The sequence below is a fragment of the Euwallacea fornicatus genome, chromosome 8 (assembly GCF_040115645.1).
Source record: "Euwallacea fornicatus isolate EFF26 chromosome 8, ASM4011564v1, whole genome shotgun sequence".
In the NCBI taxonomy this organism is placed as follows: Eukaryota; Metazoa; Arthropoda; class Insecta; order Coleoptera; family Curculionidae; genus Euwallacea; species Euwallacea fornicatus.
In genome coordinates, this window is record NC_089548.1 from 3,360,920 (window position 1) to 3,379,294 (window position 18,375).

The window sequence follows — 18,375 nt, forward strand, 5'->3', positions numbered from 1 at the left end:
GTTCGGGTTGTAAATGGTCTTTTGATAAATGATAATACATAGAAAAGAAAAGTATCGTCGGGTCCTTGTCATTAAATTATGTTACACATTTCAAAGTAACAAAGAATTACAATATTGATCCGTGCTCACAAACGAAAAGTTACTGGTAAATATTCGGATATGTTTCCCTCAGCTGTCCCGCTGTTTTTGAGATATTTATTTCAAACATTACGCAAATGTTGTTCTTTACAATCATCACAGTTTGTGCGTGGTAAAACTCTCCAAGCGTTGAAAGATTCATGCTATTTTTCTCATGATTTAGCTTAAGCTTCTGATTTTTTCGGCTGGTACTTAACGAGCTTCTCGGGTGTAATTACTATCACAATCCGAGAGGCGAAACGGTTTTAAATGTTAATATTCAATCAGCTTTCGTCCACACATTGTTTAAAGACGTCGTAGACTAATGTTCGAATTTTTTTAAAAAGTTTTATTACCTTTTTAGAATTCGTCGAGTTTATACTTTATTTTATGAATCATTATGATCATAATTCGATGGCCCATTAGGCTTCACCAGCAGCGACAATTCTAAGGAATTATCGGGGACAATATTTTCGAATCTCATAAATGGGAAAGATAATCAAATTCTTGTTGCTTTCGCCAATTCGCCGGTAATTGCAAGACACGGAAGCACTCATACAAAAGGTACGAAACCTTTTTCGTATACTCATAGTTACTTTTTACTTAAAGATATCCCAAAGAAAAAAATCCAGCGGCATCAAGTCTGGAGGCCTTGGCGGCCATTCAGGATTCAGACGACTGTTTCGCCCTATCTTCTAAATTTCCGTTCAGACGCTCCCTCAGCACTTATGTACGTATGATTTCCTTAATTTTCGTCGGTTTCGTCCTTAACTTTCGGCTAAAATTACGCGCTAAACTTTCATTTTTGTGGCAAATACGTGACAGTTTCTCCTACAGAACAGTTTTTCTGTCCCAACAATCCCATAAAGGGTTTATCAAAATCGGAAGATGAGCGCGAATGATCAGGATAGTTTATCGGTGCTCGGGTTGCGGTTTTTTTACCTAAATCCCTAGAAAAGACACAGTAAAATCGATTTTAAAATTGATTTTCTCTGTCGTAAAACGTACTTGAACACAATATTTTCATTCCAATGTTTATGTGTCTCATTAATTATACTATGCTAATTCCCCATCATCATATCGTTACCGGAGTGAATAACTACTGATCTTATATCACATGCCCAAAAGACCGTAATAAATCAATTTCTCATTCGGAAATTGTATGTCTGCCATATGCCGCAAAATAAATGAATAAAGCAGATTCAGGTTCAAGATGGACGTGGAAACCTTGTTTGCATCAGGAATTTCGTTCGGACACCTCCGGGCATTCGACTTGCACCAAGCAACTCTCATTTACATTATTGCCGTCAAATTAATTTAGCTCTAACATTAAAGATGCAAATTAACCCAAAGTTAATTTAAACACGAGATAAACATGTCTACAATTAATAATAAAATTATCTTGCGTTTGTGCCTTGATCTAATACCTTTAATGTCTATGAGCGATGACACTTTAAAGCAATAAATATCAACTGTAAATAGGGTTGAGCCAGTTCATTTATTCTAATTCCAATTTACATATATTTCTCGATAGGAGTATTGCGAATCGAAATTAATTCCGTTCTTTTTCTTTCTGTTCTATCATCAAATTGCGAGGATATAGGTAAGTGGATTGAGTTACCATTAAGTTTTAATCTTCAGGCTAATAACTGCCTAGCGTTACATGTTTTAAGGTCGGGTTTTAATGGTTGCTACAAGGCTTAGACACCCTATTTCAGCAAACCTGCATTATTATCACTAAAACATATTTTTATCTTTCCCATATAATGCAATATTACTTTCCATTTTTATCATCTGTCCGCTTCCGCACGTGTATAAATAGACTTATGTTAATTATCATTATATCAGTCATTAGAGCGGCACATTTCCTGTAAACGTATAAACGTAGTATAATGCAGGTAATTACAAATTAATTAGGAGCCAAATTGCGTGACAATTAAGAGCAGTGGTTCTTATTATATCGATAGTTTTAACCTTTTCAGTAGGAAATTGTTAGATTTCGATCATTAATTAGGAGAGGGCAATTTGCAGGTAATTTGATTAGAGTCAAAGTCTGCCGATACAAATTGCCTTAACTTATGAACAGATTTTACAATTATTTTATGTGTGCTCTATTATTAAGCAATTTGAAACGCATTAGGTTGTGGTTAGCTGAATGGAACTCCATATGTACACATTCCACGTCAGAAGGTTACTGCGGTTTAGTGAAAACACCAATGGAGGAAAATCACGAAAAAATCTCTTTAGAAACGAGCAGACCACGGATATTCTTCAAGTTTAGACGATCCGATTCCCTTGGTAAATCGCGTCGGCACAGCTTAAAATACAGATCTACACTACAAGTCACGATAAGAAAAACATGTTTTTTAACGTTCTAAAAAAAGTTTCTTTCGCTCGATGCCCCTGTCACAAGAGTTTCTTAGTGGATTGTTCTCACGGCGCGTGCTACGTCAGCAGGAGACAGGCCGCGGGCGCGGCCTAGCGCGTTCTCTTCGTCCCGAGTTGACGACACACGGACCCTAATCCAAGTCGCATTTTCGGTAGTCAGAACAATGAACTTACATAGAAATTTTAAAATAAATACCGCCAAAGTGCTAACCACGTGAAAAAGCTCAATGGAATTGAGTTAAGACAGCCCAGGCATGTGCATATGGAGCACTTACACGTCATTTTTATGTCATTCTCCGGGAGAGTCGCACCGCCCGATTCGAGAACCTACTCCCAGATCAGTCGGTGCAAGAAACTGGTCCCAGGTGGTCGTCCCTAAAATGAATTGTTTTTAGTGGCTGAATCGTTTTCCTCGCGTGCCCACATCTTGTAGAGCCACGATTTAGCCCCCTACTTTGCCAGGAGGCGAAATCGTGGCGGTATTTCCCTACTTTGTGTTTTCACCCATACGGTCTCGCATGACTATGGCAAAATGAACAATATAGGATTATGAAACTTTAATGTAATTTGAAAGTGTAATTTATTCCAGGAGTGATAACTACTTAAAAGTGTTAATAAAACAGTCATGGAGGTCACTGGTGCCGCCACTTCCATATCACGGTTAAGTGCCTCCACTTTCAATTTATTGAAATTATTAGCGATTAGTACAATGTGGCCGAAAACAAGTGACAATTAAATTGTCACTTTTAAGTGAAATTTAGATGGTGCTGGCCACCATTATTTTGTAGTGTAAAGTTATGTTAAATATCAAGGAGCCGGCTTCGGCGCTATTTTCCCTTGAATTACATCGAAATTTCTCAAACTTTGAAGTGATAAATAACTGGTATTGTCAGTAACGAGATTGTCGCCAATAAAATATTATATAACATACCGTCCTCTACTTCTGGTATGATGGTACTTGCGGTGGAAACTAAATCATTTCAAAAAGCGAATGAAATATTCCAAAGCCAAGCAAAAAAGCACAAAATACTCGGAAATTCCCGAGTGTCCCTGGCAAAAAATAAATCTAATGGATTTAGGTCGGGAGTTCGTGGTGGCCACAGTCGTGGAATGCTCAGTGTATGTAAGGTAATGTATAGGAGTGTTATCTTGTTACAACTAAAAACTTAAGGCTAGAGGAAAATTCTCCAAAATTAGAAATAAGTAATTTTTCAAAGAGTCAAGTACCGTTCCCTCTTCAGCTTTGGGGATAGTTCCCCTAGTCTGGGATACATCTAATGCCTGTCTCCGTATTCTGCAGTATTTGGGCGAAGATTTCCTCTCTTCATCCACAGGGAGAATGTTGGGTGTTCAATTATCCGGTTTCCAAAAAAACGAACCAGTCTCGCGTATTTCGTCATATATTCGTTTGAAAGTTCGATTCTCTGGTCGTCGATAATTGGGATAAAGTTTCGAGAACCTTCCTGCAGCACGCGAATTTCTAAAATTTGTTCAAACATAAGCACAATCCACATTTCCTCCAGAATTCGTCGATGCATTTATGGAGATATAATACAGTCTCTTTACCCCACTATCGTTGGTATTCACAAATCGTTGGCAGTGCACCGAAACACGTAATTGAAAATATCTCAAAAACGGTTAGAGACGCGAGTTTTTTCTGCATTATACCTCCCTTCGGTCACCGCTTTGGTGGCCGTCGGAAGGCTTCAAAGACCTCGTCCATTACCTAATTGTGATGGATAATGTCCTCCCCAGTTGTAGGCGAAAGGTCAAAAAGTATTTGAATTAGACTATGGCCCATAGGGCCGGGAAATATTTCCAATTGCATTCAACCTTCATCATACAACATTGAATACACGACCGCTCCGCAAAAATAACAATTATTTCTAGTACCATTAGAAGACTAAAATTTAAATTTACTGTAGATACTTAGTTTAAGTACTTACTAATTCATCGTATGATAAGTAATGAAAGCTACTATTAATGAATAGATGCCATACCTTTTTTAACTGTTACCAATGCAATTTACATTTTTCTGCATATTTATAGAATTTTAATTTGGATTTGCACTTACCTAATCCAGCCTTCTAACAATAATTTATATTTAACAAATTTAATTATTATTTATGTGACATTGTTTGGGTCGCGGACAATGTAAAAACGGGTGGGTGCGTACGTTAAAAATAAATTTAAGTGCGTCATAACGCGGAAGTGTATGTGTTTGTGTGTGTGTAACGTATATATAGTGTAACGTTACAAAAACACCCCTATAAAGCAACATGGTTGATTTAATTTATTCATATGCATTATCATAATTTTTGGGCTGGTTGAAATGCATTTGCGACAAATTTTAAGTTATCAATATACTAGTAGTGTTGATGATTCTTACTGTTACTTATGGACCATACCGGTCTCCCGAAGCGATGGTCAAAGAGTGAGTAATTACATTTCGAAATACTCTTGGACTCACAAGTGGTAAAAATTATAGAAAAAACAGACATATACCTATAACGTATTATTTTTAATTTTTTCATTATTTTTTGACCAATGCGGTCATTGACAGTAATCAATACTGAAGATTTCCTTTAATGAGTTGAATTTGAAAGAATGCGAATACGAATTTAAGAAACAGGAACTTTACACATGTATCCACGTACATGCGGGTGACAAATTAACGTTTTGCACCCTATTTGAAGGAGCGTTCCCCTCATATGATAGTACAATATTATGCAACAAGTGACGAAAATCGAATTTTCTTTCGTCGACAGAACAGTTTATCGAATTTTTTCGCATAAAAAAAATAGGTTTCGACGGGTGGGACGCTATACTTTACTTACCACCACGCTATATTCAAACAGTAATTAAACGATTAAACGACTTAATTGTCATTAACATTATCAATAGCACATGCACACGGTGTGTGTTAGCAGTACACGATTTTATAACAAGCACCTGAGTATATACAAAATAAACAAGCAATGTAGTATTCAGTTCCACGGCAAAATAATTACAGCTCCGCTGTATTGTTGTCTTGCTCGACACTTATCGAACAGACAAAGATAGGTTATTATATATTCAGTTTTTGTCCTGTGTCATTCTGTTTCATGTCATGGTTCAATCACTGTCATCGTGTGGTCTGTTTTCACGCATCACTATCAGACTTTCATTCACGCCTCACTGCTCATCACTGTCAGTTACTGTCAACTCTAAATATGAACGTTTACGTTTCATCTAGGGATAAAAGTTAACGTTGTGGGGTATTTCCTCTTAATAAATTGAAAAAGTTGTTTTCGGTTAGGATGAAATAAGATAAAAGTTATCTTTTTTACATAGTTTTTTACATGCTCCTTTCAAGACATTGTTACAGATGTAGTAAAGTGGATCATTCGATAAAGAAAGTCTTAATTAATCAACTGCAAGAAATCGACTTTTCTGCTTGCATCAAATATGGTAAAATGCCTACACGTTTTTTTACTTGATTCGGTAACCGCTTAAATCCAATTAGGTTAGCCTGAATGAATAATAATTAGGAAGGGCACGTGCTAGCCTCGTCTTGGCTAAACGCACTTCTTTGAAACTATTTTCCATTTTACTTACATTACCTGCATGCCTCTTCTAATGCGTCTAATTAGGCTGGCTCGATTATTTAATTAAGTTATTTTAGTATAATCAGATGTAAGAATTTTTCTTGGACAGTTGCTTACTACAACTGAATAAGGGCACGTTGTTTACATATATGGGGGCTCTATCTTTGGTGTAGTGGAATTGGTGAGTCGAACGCAATGCGGTTTTCGAAAAAAGTCTTACGTCAAGGGATCTTTGAGTGCATGTGACAACCGTTATAAAAAACATTTGCATCAAATTAAAATTACCCTAATAGGATCAGTGAATGAAAAATGGAAAAACTCCACTTGTTTAACCCATAAAGGAAGTTATTTCTGAAAGGGGGCCGTCTATCGAAAAACTGTCTAAATTCGAAAAATTCTTACTGACCCTTCGAACGAAGATACGCCATTGATTTTTCTGCTCATGTCCGTTAAACGTATTTTTAGGCTTCTCCTGAACGCTTAACTAAAAAGAAAAACTAAAGTCGTACAGAGAATTTTCTTTAAGGGGGCGAAGTTCATGTGCAATTTTCCTGAATTTCAAAAGATCTTAACCGCGTGTTAAAACGATAGTTAGGAAACTGATGGTTACTTTGCTTTGTCTTGTGGTCTGTTAAGACCTATCTGGGTCTGAAATAGAGGAAAACCGATTTCCGACTGTCAGAAACATTCATACGTATGCGCAATATACCAGTTGGACCTTTTTGCGCATTTTTCTGACCAGTTCTGATAATCGGTTTTCTACTTTGTTAGAATGAAACTGTTGGCTCTAAATTGTATGTTTCGAAAACAATGAAATTTTCTAAAATATGTTCAAAAATATTCACCTACGAATTTCATAGAGAGAATGACAGAAAATCAATTTTTCCTACGAATGTCCGGTAAAATAACTTTATCTCTAGCGTTGGCGAGCAAAGAGCACGACTTTACCGCTCATGTGCGATAAAAAGTATCGCGGCCAGCGTAAATCTTTTTAACACTGGCACGATTACTTTGGCCGAACTCCACTTCGCGTCGTTCAGACCGCAGAAATCCGCGTGCAGTAAAATATGCCTTTCCGCACTTGTTATGTAAATAACTATGATACGTGCTCGGTAGACAATTGAAGACGACTCATGTGCATGATTTTCAGTGCTAATTCCTTCCGAGACTTTAAATGTATGGAAAAAAAATCAAGAGCTTCCAGTACTTGTGCGTGGAAAGAACGACTGGTGTTCGTTCACAATTCGGGAAATTGTATTGTATTATTACCGGTAGGAACCGCTTCAATAGCTGAACCCGAAGATTAGGAAGAAGCAAAACGTGTTCATACATCGAAATATATTACATAGCTCACGTGACAGAATTCATATCCTGGACGAGTTGAATATTCTTCCTGAGTCCCGAAGATGGCGGATAAAAAGCTAATTAACTTTAGATCGTATCGTGGTCGTTTATAACGTTTTAGTATTAATTATGGGGAAAGTTAATGCAATTATCTTCGTAATAAGTTTGCAAATTTGCATATTGTGTTGGCAGTACTAATAAAGCTTAAGTATAATATTGTGATGAAGGCGTAATGAATTCGTATTTAAAACGAGCATCCCTAAAGAAACTGACCTGCTCTCTGAAGCAAATTAAAGCTTGACATTGTTGCATTCTTGCCATTATTAAGTTATCACTTTTTCGCTAATTTCCTTTGCAATAATTTATTATTGATCTTAACTATAATTGGATCTAAATTCAGCATTTTGCCACTGCGTTGAATTTATAATAATTCGGAATACATTAGCACATATTAAGTATGTTATCGTCAATCAAAATACAACGATTTCATTTATTTTCATTAAAAAATAATAATTGCATTAATAAGGTAATATTTCATAACAAATTAATTAGTCGTATGACATCTAATATCTTTATTGCGTTAATTAAAATAACGGGTAATTAAAACTGCACTGACAACGCAGGCTGATTGAGGGGATTTGTCAAGGAATCTTAGCAAGGTAAGGAGGAAACGGATTGATAGGTAATTGAAAATATGAAGATTAGAGATTGGATTTTAAGACGAACGTTTAAATTAATTCAAGATTTCCCTCATGAATAATTCATTTTTATGAGCTAAATCAAAAACGTTAAGAAATCATAACACTAAATCAACTCGACCAGAATAGTGTAATTTTCACACCAGACGAGCAAAAACTGAAGGTTTCTCTTTGCAGACCTTATTAAGGAGTTCAGTATGGTACTAGTGCAATTATTCAGCCGATAATTGCACTAGTGCTAATCGTCGCGCAAAATAATTAGAGGAGATTAAAAAATAATACGCGCTGGTATTGTGTTGCTTAGAGTATCTGGTTTCACAGTCATAGAACATTTTCTGGATAAACTGAATTGATTCTATGTGGCAATATTTATAATACGGGCGGTCCATAGTTATAATAGGGGGATAACTTACATAACATAAGACCGCGGCAGGCTCAGATTCATGATGGAATTCTTGAGCTCTAAGGTGGTCTTGTTACAAGATGGTTACCAAGAAGCGTGGAGTCTTCGGTAACAGGTGAGCTTCTTTTCTTGGTTCCTCATACGAATTAAGAAATCGCTACTTTTCATTTCAAAATGCAATGTGCACTTCCTATGAGAAACATCGCGTCAATGCCCTAAAAATCCAGAAACTCCCAATTGCCTCAACATACGTAGCTTCTCAGTGTATGTATGGAACCATTGAGTGCCCCTAACTAAAGTCCCTTTGTGGCTTTATTTTTGTTTGTTGTACATTCACACTCCTATATCGTATATATATATTTTTAAGGCGTCTGCCTTGAAGTTTTAGTATGATTGAAGGGTTCTGACCAGTATTTATTACGTTCCAACTGTTGCAAAAAAGCGTTAGAGCCGTTCAACGTCAGATTTTGCCGCACAGTAATTTTCATTCGAAGGGACCGAAAACAACCAATTTAACACACGTGCGTTCGTTGAAAAAGTATCGTACGTAACACATGAGAAAGTATTACTGCACTCGATCGGTGACCGAGCGCGACTTTGGGTCCTTTGGACAACTGCTAATGACTAACCCGAACTAAACAGTTCTCCAACTGGCGTCCATTAAATTTTGATTTCTTTCTTATTACTTTTATTGTAATGCAGGAACTATCAGCGGAAGCAACAAATCGATTTTCCTGTAATGTCCAGCCACGGCAGAGACTATTTAGCAACATGCCATGAGACCATTGTCACTAGAACCACTTACAAGTTCACTTATTTAAAGTGATGATACCGTGATAGAAGCGATCAATGACAATTGACCAGTACAAGTTTCGACGGTTCAAACCAGATCGTCTAAATCGGCTGCCGTTGTCATTACTTCAGGTATTGAGCACCTTTAATGTGTCCTCATGACCAGTAGCACGGCAGAAATAACGATCTCCTTGTGGGACGGAAAGTTTCTTTTTCAATTCCGATATGAAACTTAAATAATATTAATTGAACCAAGGAGGTTTCAGGCGGCTCTTAATTTAATGGTACGGTACAGTACCATCATCCCGTAACCCCAAAGTTTAGTGCTCGGCTCGCTGGGCATCAAAAGCCAACAACCCGTCCCCGTACCACCTGCCCGGTACGATCACGCATCATGTTCACCAACGCCCGGCAAAACGTTGGATCGCCACCGCGGGAATCATGTTTTCGTGTCAATTTAAAGTACCATAAAAATATATAACATACATAAAATAAAAATATAAGACACTAATGTAATTGTTCCACCTATGACTTCTCGGATATTAACAAATTCGACCACGCGGTGCCTCGTCCGGCAATAATCATTTCTATTTTACGATGTTGAGTAATTGTTTTCGTCGGACGTTTTGGGTGCTTTTTTAATTTAGAACGAAACCGCATTCATGTCCTCATTTGTTTACGTCGAATTGGGGTTCCTCCATGTAATAGATCCGAGGTGAAAGTCACCATGAACCATTTCCATGGCACCTGTCAGGCATCTACCAAATAAGGTTCAACAATGGAGGAGGTACAACGCAAATTGCTTCCGAAATTTTGGCGTGGGTCCGGCTCGAACCACCATAAAAATTCACATTTACTTAATGGTTTAATTGTACGAAACTACGAAGAGTGCTTGTCATGGGTTTTACGAAGCATAAAATTAACTTTTAATGATTTAAAGAAATTAAAATTTTGTTCTTGTTCTACCGAATTAAAGACCACAAGCACAATGATAGTAATCTATTTAAATTGTTTGAGATTATTTAAACGCTGAAATGCGTGTAATTAGCCAAGACGTATCCGTTTATTGTCGACGCTCATCTTTAATAAATTTCAACTACATGTTTTCATTTAATGTAGGTATATTTTCACGATTTATGACTGAAGGTACCCCAAAAACTTATCATCATTAGCGTACACCACAATGAAATTTCACATCTAGCCGGGACGGGTCTTGAATGGCAGTTCAAAATGTACTAATGGTAAATTTATGCTCACCTATGATTTACGACTCAACATTGGGCACTTAAAATTTATGAAGTCAATTGAGTTTGACTCGTTTCTTATTAGGTTGCGCATTGCGCTCACTTTAAATCTAACATCTACCTATCAATTATGAAGGCAACCTTCAAATTTAGTATTTTCAAATTAAAAATAATCGCCACCACTGACAATCCAAGTCAGGAGTCGAGTTTAAAAGCTCGACGTTAGATGTGACTTCGGTACTGCATGGCTGCGAGCGTCGCGTCGGTGACAGCTCCAAACGTCACGTCGGCGCCGTGCTCTCAGCACAGCTTGACAGCGAAATACACCCTTGAAATTGAATTTCGCAACGTTTTGCGTACTTAAACGTGATAATGTATCATCTCGTTTTACGTCTGACAATAGCTCAAAAATCAAAACATTATTTCCCCCGATTATGCGGGAAGAAAAGATAAAATTCGTTGGTCTTCGACGACAGCTTAGCGGCAACTTCACATCCGACGGCATATATGAACGGACCAATTAAACTTATTGGCATTTTTATTTCACTGCCAAACTCAAATCAATTTTAAATATGAACTCAATCTCCAGTTTATGAATCCGGCTTTGAAGGCAAAAAATTTAACTTTTTGAAATGGGCTTTTCGGCATGCAAGGTGAGTTTTTTTCGCTCATTAGCGAAGGGATTTCGGAAACTGGCAGGGCTACAACGTCCTCTAAATGGGGGAAAAAATAGCAGTTTTAGGGGACCGATTTAAAGCCGCTTTTGGTTTCTTGAAAAGATCCATGGCGTACAAGACATTTTTTTCACCTTGTCGAATTCTTTCAATCGATCTAACGGTGTTATTACTGGTTCTAGAGAGTTTATGTAAATAAGGGCATTATCGATAATTTTGCCCTGGAAACGATCGACTAACCAGATTTTTCTCCCCGCTGTAAGCTTTGAAACCTGGCATAAATTTACTATTTTTTAATCGAAAGCATAGTCGGTTATGATCGATTTAAACAGTTATTTTTTCGACCTTTGAAATGATACTACTGAGCAGACCGTTATTGCTCAAACCGGCGGACTTACGGCCTTTCTTTAATCCGATATTGTAAACTTAAGATAGTTGGGCATGAAATCTTTCATATCGATTTATTCGAAGCTTAACACTGACATCTCGTATCATTTAAATCAGATATAAATTTAAACCTTTGAATTGCTTCGATAAGAATTTTTTTTATTGTGGAAAAAATTAATACCTATTTCTGAGCAACTATTCATTAATTACCTAATTAAGAATTAATAATAGAGATATCGAAAATTCAGTCGATATTACCGGTTCTTTTCTCCAATTGATAGTAGTGACCGTTATTTTTTTATTAACCGTAATTTTGTGGTGGACTCGGTCAGAGCAAATGACCGTAAACCTACGACATTCCTAATCAAAAGTTCTCAACTGCTATTCAATGATTTGTAGAAAGTTTCTTGTACGGCCGGGTAGTCCCGTGGAGAACCCAACCGAGAAATAAAAGAGAAGAGCCCAAACATATAAAAAATCTAGCGGCACATTAATAATCAGTTTTTGGTCAGTTTGCTGTGATGGAGAATTTTCGGTTAAGAGTTTTGAAGTTTTTTACCCCAGTGAAAGCCGAATTGAAAGTTCCATGGATATAGAGCCGTAAAATATCAACAGATCATTTAAATTCTTTTCGGTATCTTTGAGTTAGTCTTCTTTATCCTCGCTTGCGAGGCTACTAGCGAATATTGCCATACCTATATGGTATCGCAAGATCCCTACCCTAACAGATGTCCCATTGCATTAAAACAAAAACTCTAACCGAAAATTGTTCTTCATAAACGGGTTCAGGGAGCAATTACCATTCCTTGGTCGGAAAGGCAAACATGCTGTTCCATAGCCATTCCATCCAAAAAATCGAAACCAGTCCAGCGCAGTAATTTGGCAAAACACAAAGCGCTTAATTAATATGAGTTTGCTTAATGATTCGGCATTGCATTCAGTAAATAACCTAGTTGTCAGATGCCGGAGTAAATAAAGATACAAATACCGACAGTCGGTTTTTACGAACATTTCTCAAATAGTCTTAAGCGGCTTTGTTTTAATCCATTTAAGAAAGGCTTAGGCTATTACCCCCAGTTTGCCTAATGCCACACCATCGAAGGTTTAAATTCGGGGCCATTGATGTTGTGGCTTAATTTCGAACGGCTACTGTAAAGGGTTGGGAGGGTGACGGGTGACGGGACTCATTTCCTTAATACAAAAATTAAAAAATTGTTTTCGTCTGTATTTAAAATGCATTACTATGCTGAGCTATATAGGAGTGATTGGGATATCGATGACGAAAAGTTGAATTTTTTTTTTAAATAGTGACTTAAATAGTGACCGTTGGGCATTTTGTGGATATTCTTGGAACTTATTTTTTAACTTAGATAGTAACACTTGTTAGATCCTGTTGCCCACTGTTTCTTCGCTTCATCTGCGAGCCTCTTGCCATCTTTATCAGCTTCTTATAATCCTTAGTGCATTCACATGAAACCCCCACACTTCTACAAGAGCAATCAACATTTTAATAAGTCTGTGTACCAGCAACTACTCCATTAAAAGCACACATGCTATAGTTATTTACTATTAATAACTAATTGCTAATTTTTATCGAAAAAAAAACTCTATTACCAGCGATTTTTCATACCAAAGCCCATAATTTGTTAAGTTGAATCAGGTAGAAGCTATAAGTTTCCTCATTTAATTTAAGGCTTGAATGACCAAACTTATTGCAATATTTGCAAAAAATCTATATTCAATTAAGATTAAATGAAGTTAATTAACAAGGAGTGCTTTTATTGCTTATACATAATTGAACTACTTTCTATGATTTTTTTGAGATTTATTTTTACACCGGTCAATTTGCGTAACACGTCTGAGATTGTTCTAAAGTACTCATGGTTCTGCTATTAAGCCAATTTAGTACGTTATTAAATTAACACGCAGTATATAGGCAAATTTTAACTCGCCGGCAAGAACGAAAATAGTAATTTTAATTTGAGATCGTGGTTAATTAAAAAATCACGAAAAATCGCATCAACACAATAGAGACAAGAAGTCTAGGTATACGTGACGAAAGAAAATTGGGAATTAAGAGCTTCCTCCTTGCCCCTCCAAAAACTTTGATTGCACATTTTTTGCCATTCCCAAGAATTTTCCAGGCTAAAAAATCCATATGGTAAGTACTTCGAGGAGATTATAGATATACCATCACCAACTACCATTATTATTACATTATATGGGAAGTGGTACTAAGACCGCGTTGTATGCTCGAAATTAAGTTTAATGGCATTTTCTATCTCCATATATAATGCAAAATTAGGGTACCAGTTGCCGTTCTTAGTTGACAATAAGCACAGGTGAAAACGCTATGGCCCTCTTTAGAAACGATGATCCAGATCTGATTGATCCCCATCGGCTGATTTTCTATCAACCTGGTTGATCGCCGATGTCGCCAGCCAATCCGATTAGTTAAAGATCCACAGATGCGGATCAGTCTGATGCAGGTTTTTATTTCGTCCTTCTACAGTACGCGATTCCACACGTTTACACGGTAAATCTGCCAAAATCTCCCTTTTACAGGGGCATTCCCACATAGTTTTTTGGGAAGTAACTAATTAAGTTGTGAATTAAATTACCAGAATTTTCAATGATATTCTTTCGTTTCAGAATCTCATCCGTCTGAAAATTCGGAAAACATGGGAGTTTCAGAGGAAGTTACACCTGCTGCGGGTACCGAGCCGAGGCCTCCGGGACAGGATCAAATAAGTGATGGCAGTGATCACGAACCCGATGATTATGCTCCGAAACGCAAGCAGCGGAGATATAGGACGACATTTACCAGTTTCCAGTTGGAGGAATTGGAGAAGGCATTTTCCAGGACCCACTACCCGGACGTGTTCACAAGGTACAGCAACGGTTCCATAAAAATCTGAAACTGAATCGAAAAACTCGACACTGAACGCCCCTTCGGTGCTGACGAGGCTGAACAATTTGAATATTACAATTTTATTTTGCTTCTTTTCAAGATGGAGTTACATTTACTTATCTGAATTCCATCGTTCGAAACTAGCGCAATCTATGATTTGGTTGGTGAAACTGAGTGTCGAAAAACACCTTTAAATTAGTCGAAAAAGAGTAGGAAACTTTAGCAGTTCTCTAATGTGTGACATAACGCGAGAATTTCATTTTAGCCCCAACAACCTCCAAGTAAACCAAAAAGGGGTAGAAAGTGGAAACCTTTAAAACTGGAGTGAGGGCCAAAGAGCATGTACAAACTGGAAAATTTTGAACTTGATTGAATAAATTGGTTTACAATTCGAATTCTAACAGCTGCTTTTTGTGATTCGTGCACCATGAGTAACCCCGGAGTAGATTTAGAGATTTCTCTGCCTAAGTAGAAAAGGACCCACAAATCACTGGTATCTAAAGCAGTCAAATGAGTATATCATGTTTGCGTTCTACAACCCACGATAAAGTAATCGGGGCTTCTCGACAGGCATTCCGACTTGTCTGCAATTTGTCGGGGCACTCCGGTCGGCTTTGTAAAGGTTTCAGAGTCAATTAGGAGGACCCACAAAAACATAAGTGCTATCGCATGATGAATATAGAAATGTTATTGTTTTTGCATAAAAATATGTGGGTTTTTGCCAGCGCGATAATGGATTTATAGTCTCTGAAAGGATTGAGCGAAACGGTTTCGGGCAACGAAAACGTTGCTCGCTAATAAAGCCCAGCCCCGGCAATTAAACGCGTCCAAATCCAATCAAGTGGTGACCTCTTTGGCTTAATTGCGATTGCGAGCAACATAGTCGCCATCTTTCGAAACTTCATAAATCTTTTGTTGTTTCAGGGAAGAATTAGCCATGAAAATTGGACTAACAGAAGCCAGAATACAGGTAAGATCAATTAACCTTCCTCCTATAAAACTGATATTATAAATTAAATTTCCACAGCAATTTCTGAAAATTATACGGCAAAAATTGCGTTAATTAGATTTCGGAACAACAAAAATTAAACTTCACCTTGATTCGCTGTTAAGGTCAGACGACCGCAACACCAGAGCTAGTGATCTTACATAACTGCGTTAAAATGTTTTGTGAATGAATTAATTTAATTCAATCGGTGCAATCTCCAGTGGCGTGGGTATAGTTCAGACGGTACTTCAGAAATAGGTAAAAAAAAACGCGCACTTCAATTAACTAACGCGAAAAAAATTGGGTGCTCCTCAGGAGGAAAAAGAAGCCCTTTAAACACTGGCCCTAGCATTAACACCACATTTTATCTTAATAAATGGAGGAAATGTTACTAAACACATTTTCTTCCGATAAACCAGGTACCAACTGGAAGGTATTCTTGGTATATCATATTCAATTATGTTTGGTGGATTCTTTTCAACCAAAAACTTTAATTGAGTCTGCAAACTGCATATCGCAGTTTTTTAATTAACAGTTATTCATTCATCATTTGAAATATCAAGTCGAGGATGGCTGGGAGTGAAGAGGTACTCTCCAACGTCAAATTAGACTTCTCTCTAGATATCTAAATAGACGTTTTTTTTTTATTATTTCTAATTTCCCTCCCAACCAAGAGATGTTTTGGGTGGTTCCTGTTGAAACGAAGACCCTGTATTCCGTAGCACAGTAACCCATTTGGAGAATGTTCAACTCGTAGCCACCGACAAAACTTTGAACGCGATAAATTACTCCTACTGCTTATTCTGGGTACTAGTTTTGCTTAATGATGAAGTACCTGATTTTAGTGAACGTGGTTTTTCTTCAAAAATTCTCAACAAAACGTCCAAAAGATTAAAGATTAATGGATTTTGGTCAATCCAAATTATAAAAATACAAAAAATACTATTTCAATTAATTTTACCCGGTTGTCCAAACTTAACTAAGTGGCCCCAAGTGACATCGATATACAGTAATAAATGGATACTTTCCATTGCAGTTTATTTCGCAAGTCAATTGAATCTTCACAGTTAATATGCCAATAATAGGCGAGGTAATACATTCGTTTTAGTTGCCAAGACCGCTCTTCCATTTCAAATAAACTCACTCAGTTTACGAGACATTTATGCTCTACTTTATCGCCACCTAAGAGCCACTTGGTTCCGCTTTAGATTATTCTTTCTACTGGTAGTCCCAGCTAACTATGTATGTTCCAGCATATTCATTAATGTTATTCACATTATTTGCTGAATTTAGCACGTTTACGATACAATTATTTATTTTGTGATGTTACTGCTTAGGCGCAAAAATTGAACTTCCAGGCAACTTTACCTCCAGGATAATTTTCAGCCAAGTTACACCGTTGACCGCAATATAATTATTTTAAATCGAAATTATGCCCGAGATAAAGTAGGTAGAACCCTAATCTGCGGACCCTTAACGATGTGAAGAAAAGTTACGTAATACAAAAACCGGAGTTTACAGTTACTCCTAAATGCTTCTTCTCCGTGCGTAAATGTCGATTGTCATGAGGTAAGCGGGACTGCACATTACCTCCGAAAATTGGTACAGCAAACAAATTACGGAACGTTAAAATAATAATTGCGTAGCTAAATAACCGCCTAATTTATATCCCACTAACTTTTTCGTTGCGTGTTCAATTACGTGACTGACGGTTCATTAAAGAGTCGATGAAGTGTTATTTTTGCCCACCTTTTGGCATCCATTTTGCCACAATTAGGGAAGCATATAATTAGGGATTACTGAAGATATTCGCGAAAAAAGGAAATTGAAGCCTCGGAAAGTGGTTCGTGAAGAATCGAGTATCCCATCTACCTAGCCAAAGATTGGAAAGTGATATTTTCCAATTTTTCCTAGCCCCTTTCGACTTCCTATTAATTTTCGTGGCGTGTTGCTGAAGTGTTTGCTGAATCATTTGGATTACTATCGCGGATCGACATTGACTAACAAAACTTTCGGAGTGGTTTGCTCGAGTCAGCAAGGGTCTTCACCCCACCTATTTCCTATTAAGTAGAAACGCTTTGCGTAAAATCGAAAATTAAAGATGATCGTAGCTCAATTAATTTTCAAATATACTGCGCGACATAGAAAAGAGAACACCCCGTAAAATGGTTTTATTTAAATAATTTTGCGTATGCACGTTTGTATATGGGAATAGAAAAAACGGCTAAATTTTCAGTTATATTTATCAATGTATTTACGAGTTATCAGGAACTTTAGTTTTTTACTATAAAAATTCCAATGAAACATCAACAATATGACTGCAAAATATCATTTATTGGCGTATAGTGCGCTTAGAAAGTGCCTTTAGATTGATCAAATAAGCCCTAAGGCAGAATGCAGCGAAATTTTCATCAACTAAGCGAGTTTGGGAGAGGTCGCATGGTGGGTCTACGAGAGGCTGCTTGGTCATTTAGAGAAATCGCCACTAGATTGAATCATATTAAAAACACTATGGGGAGATGTGGTCAGGCATAGTTTCAACAAGAGCAAACAGGCAGAAGGAGAGGTACTGGTCGATTTCGAAGAACTACAGAACGCCAAGATCGCCATCTTCGAATTATGGTCCTAAGAAATGGACTCGTCTCATCGAAGACGCCGGCGGATCAGTGGTTTGCTGAGTAGGGAAGGCCCATTGGGATTCGAATCATTTATCGCCGGATGAAAAGTTTTCAGCTGCTTTCCAACCGTCTCCATCTTGTGTTAACCTTCACTTTAAATCGTCGTTAAAATCAACTCCATTGATGCAGAGAACGGATACGTTGTAATGGGAAGTGGGATAATA

The 18,375-nt window shown here is 37.3% G+C and overlaps 1 protein-coding gene across 4 annotated transcripts in view; it reads left to right on the forward strand.

Moving 5' to 3' along the window:
- Positions 1 to 18,375, forward strand: part of LOC136340736 (homeobox protein aristaless-like) — a 71,983-nt gene that overhangs the window by 36,232 nt on the left and 17,376 nt on the right. For 3 of the 4 annotated variants that reach the window (XM_066285039.1, XM_066285041.1, XM_066285040.1), the window contains 2 exons: positions 14,287 to 14,524; positions 15,470 to 15,515. In XM_066285039.1, the coding sequence (XP_066141136.1) occupies positions 14,287 to 14,524; positions 15,470 to 15,515 (284 nt within the window). Of the gene's footprint in view, positions 1 to 726; positions 848 to 14,286; positions 14,525 to 15,469; positions 15,516 to 18,375 lie in introns of those variants that run through there. The other variant, XM_066285042.1, reaches the window with a different exon arrangement.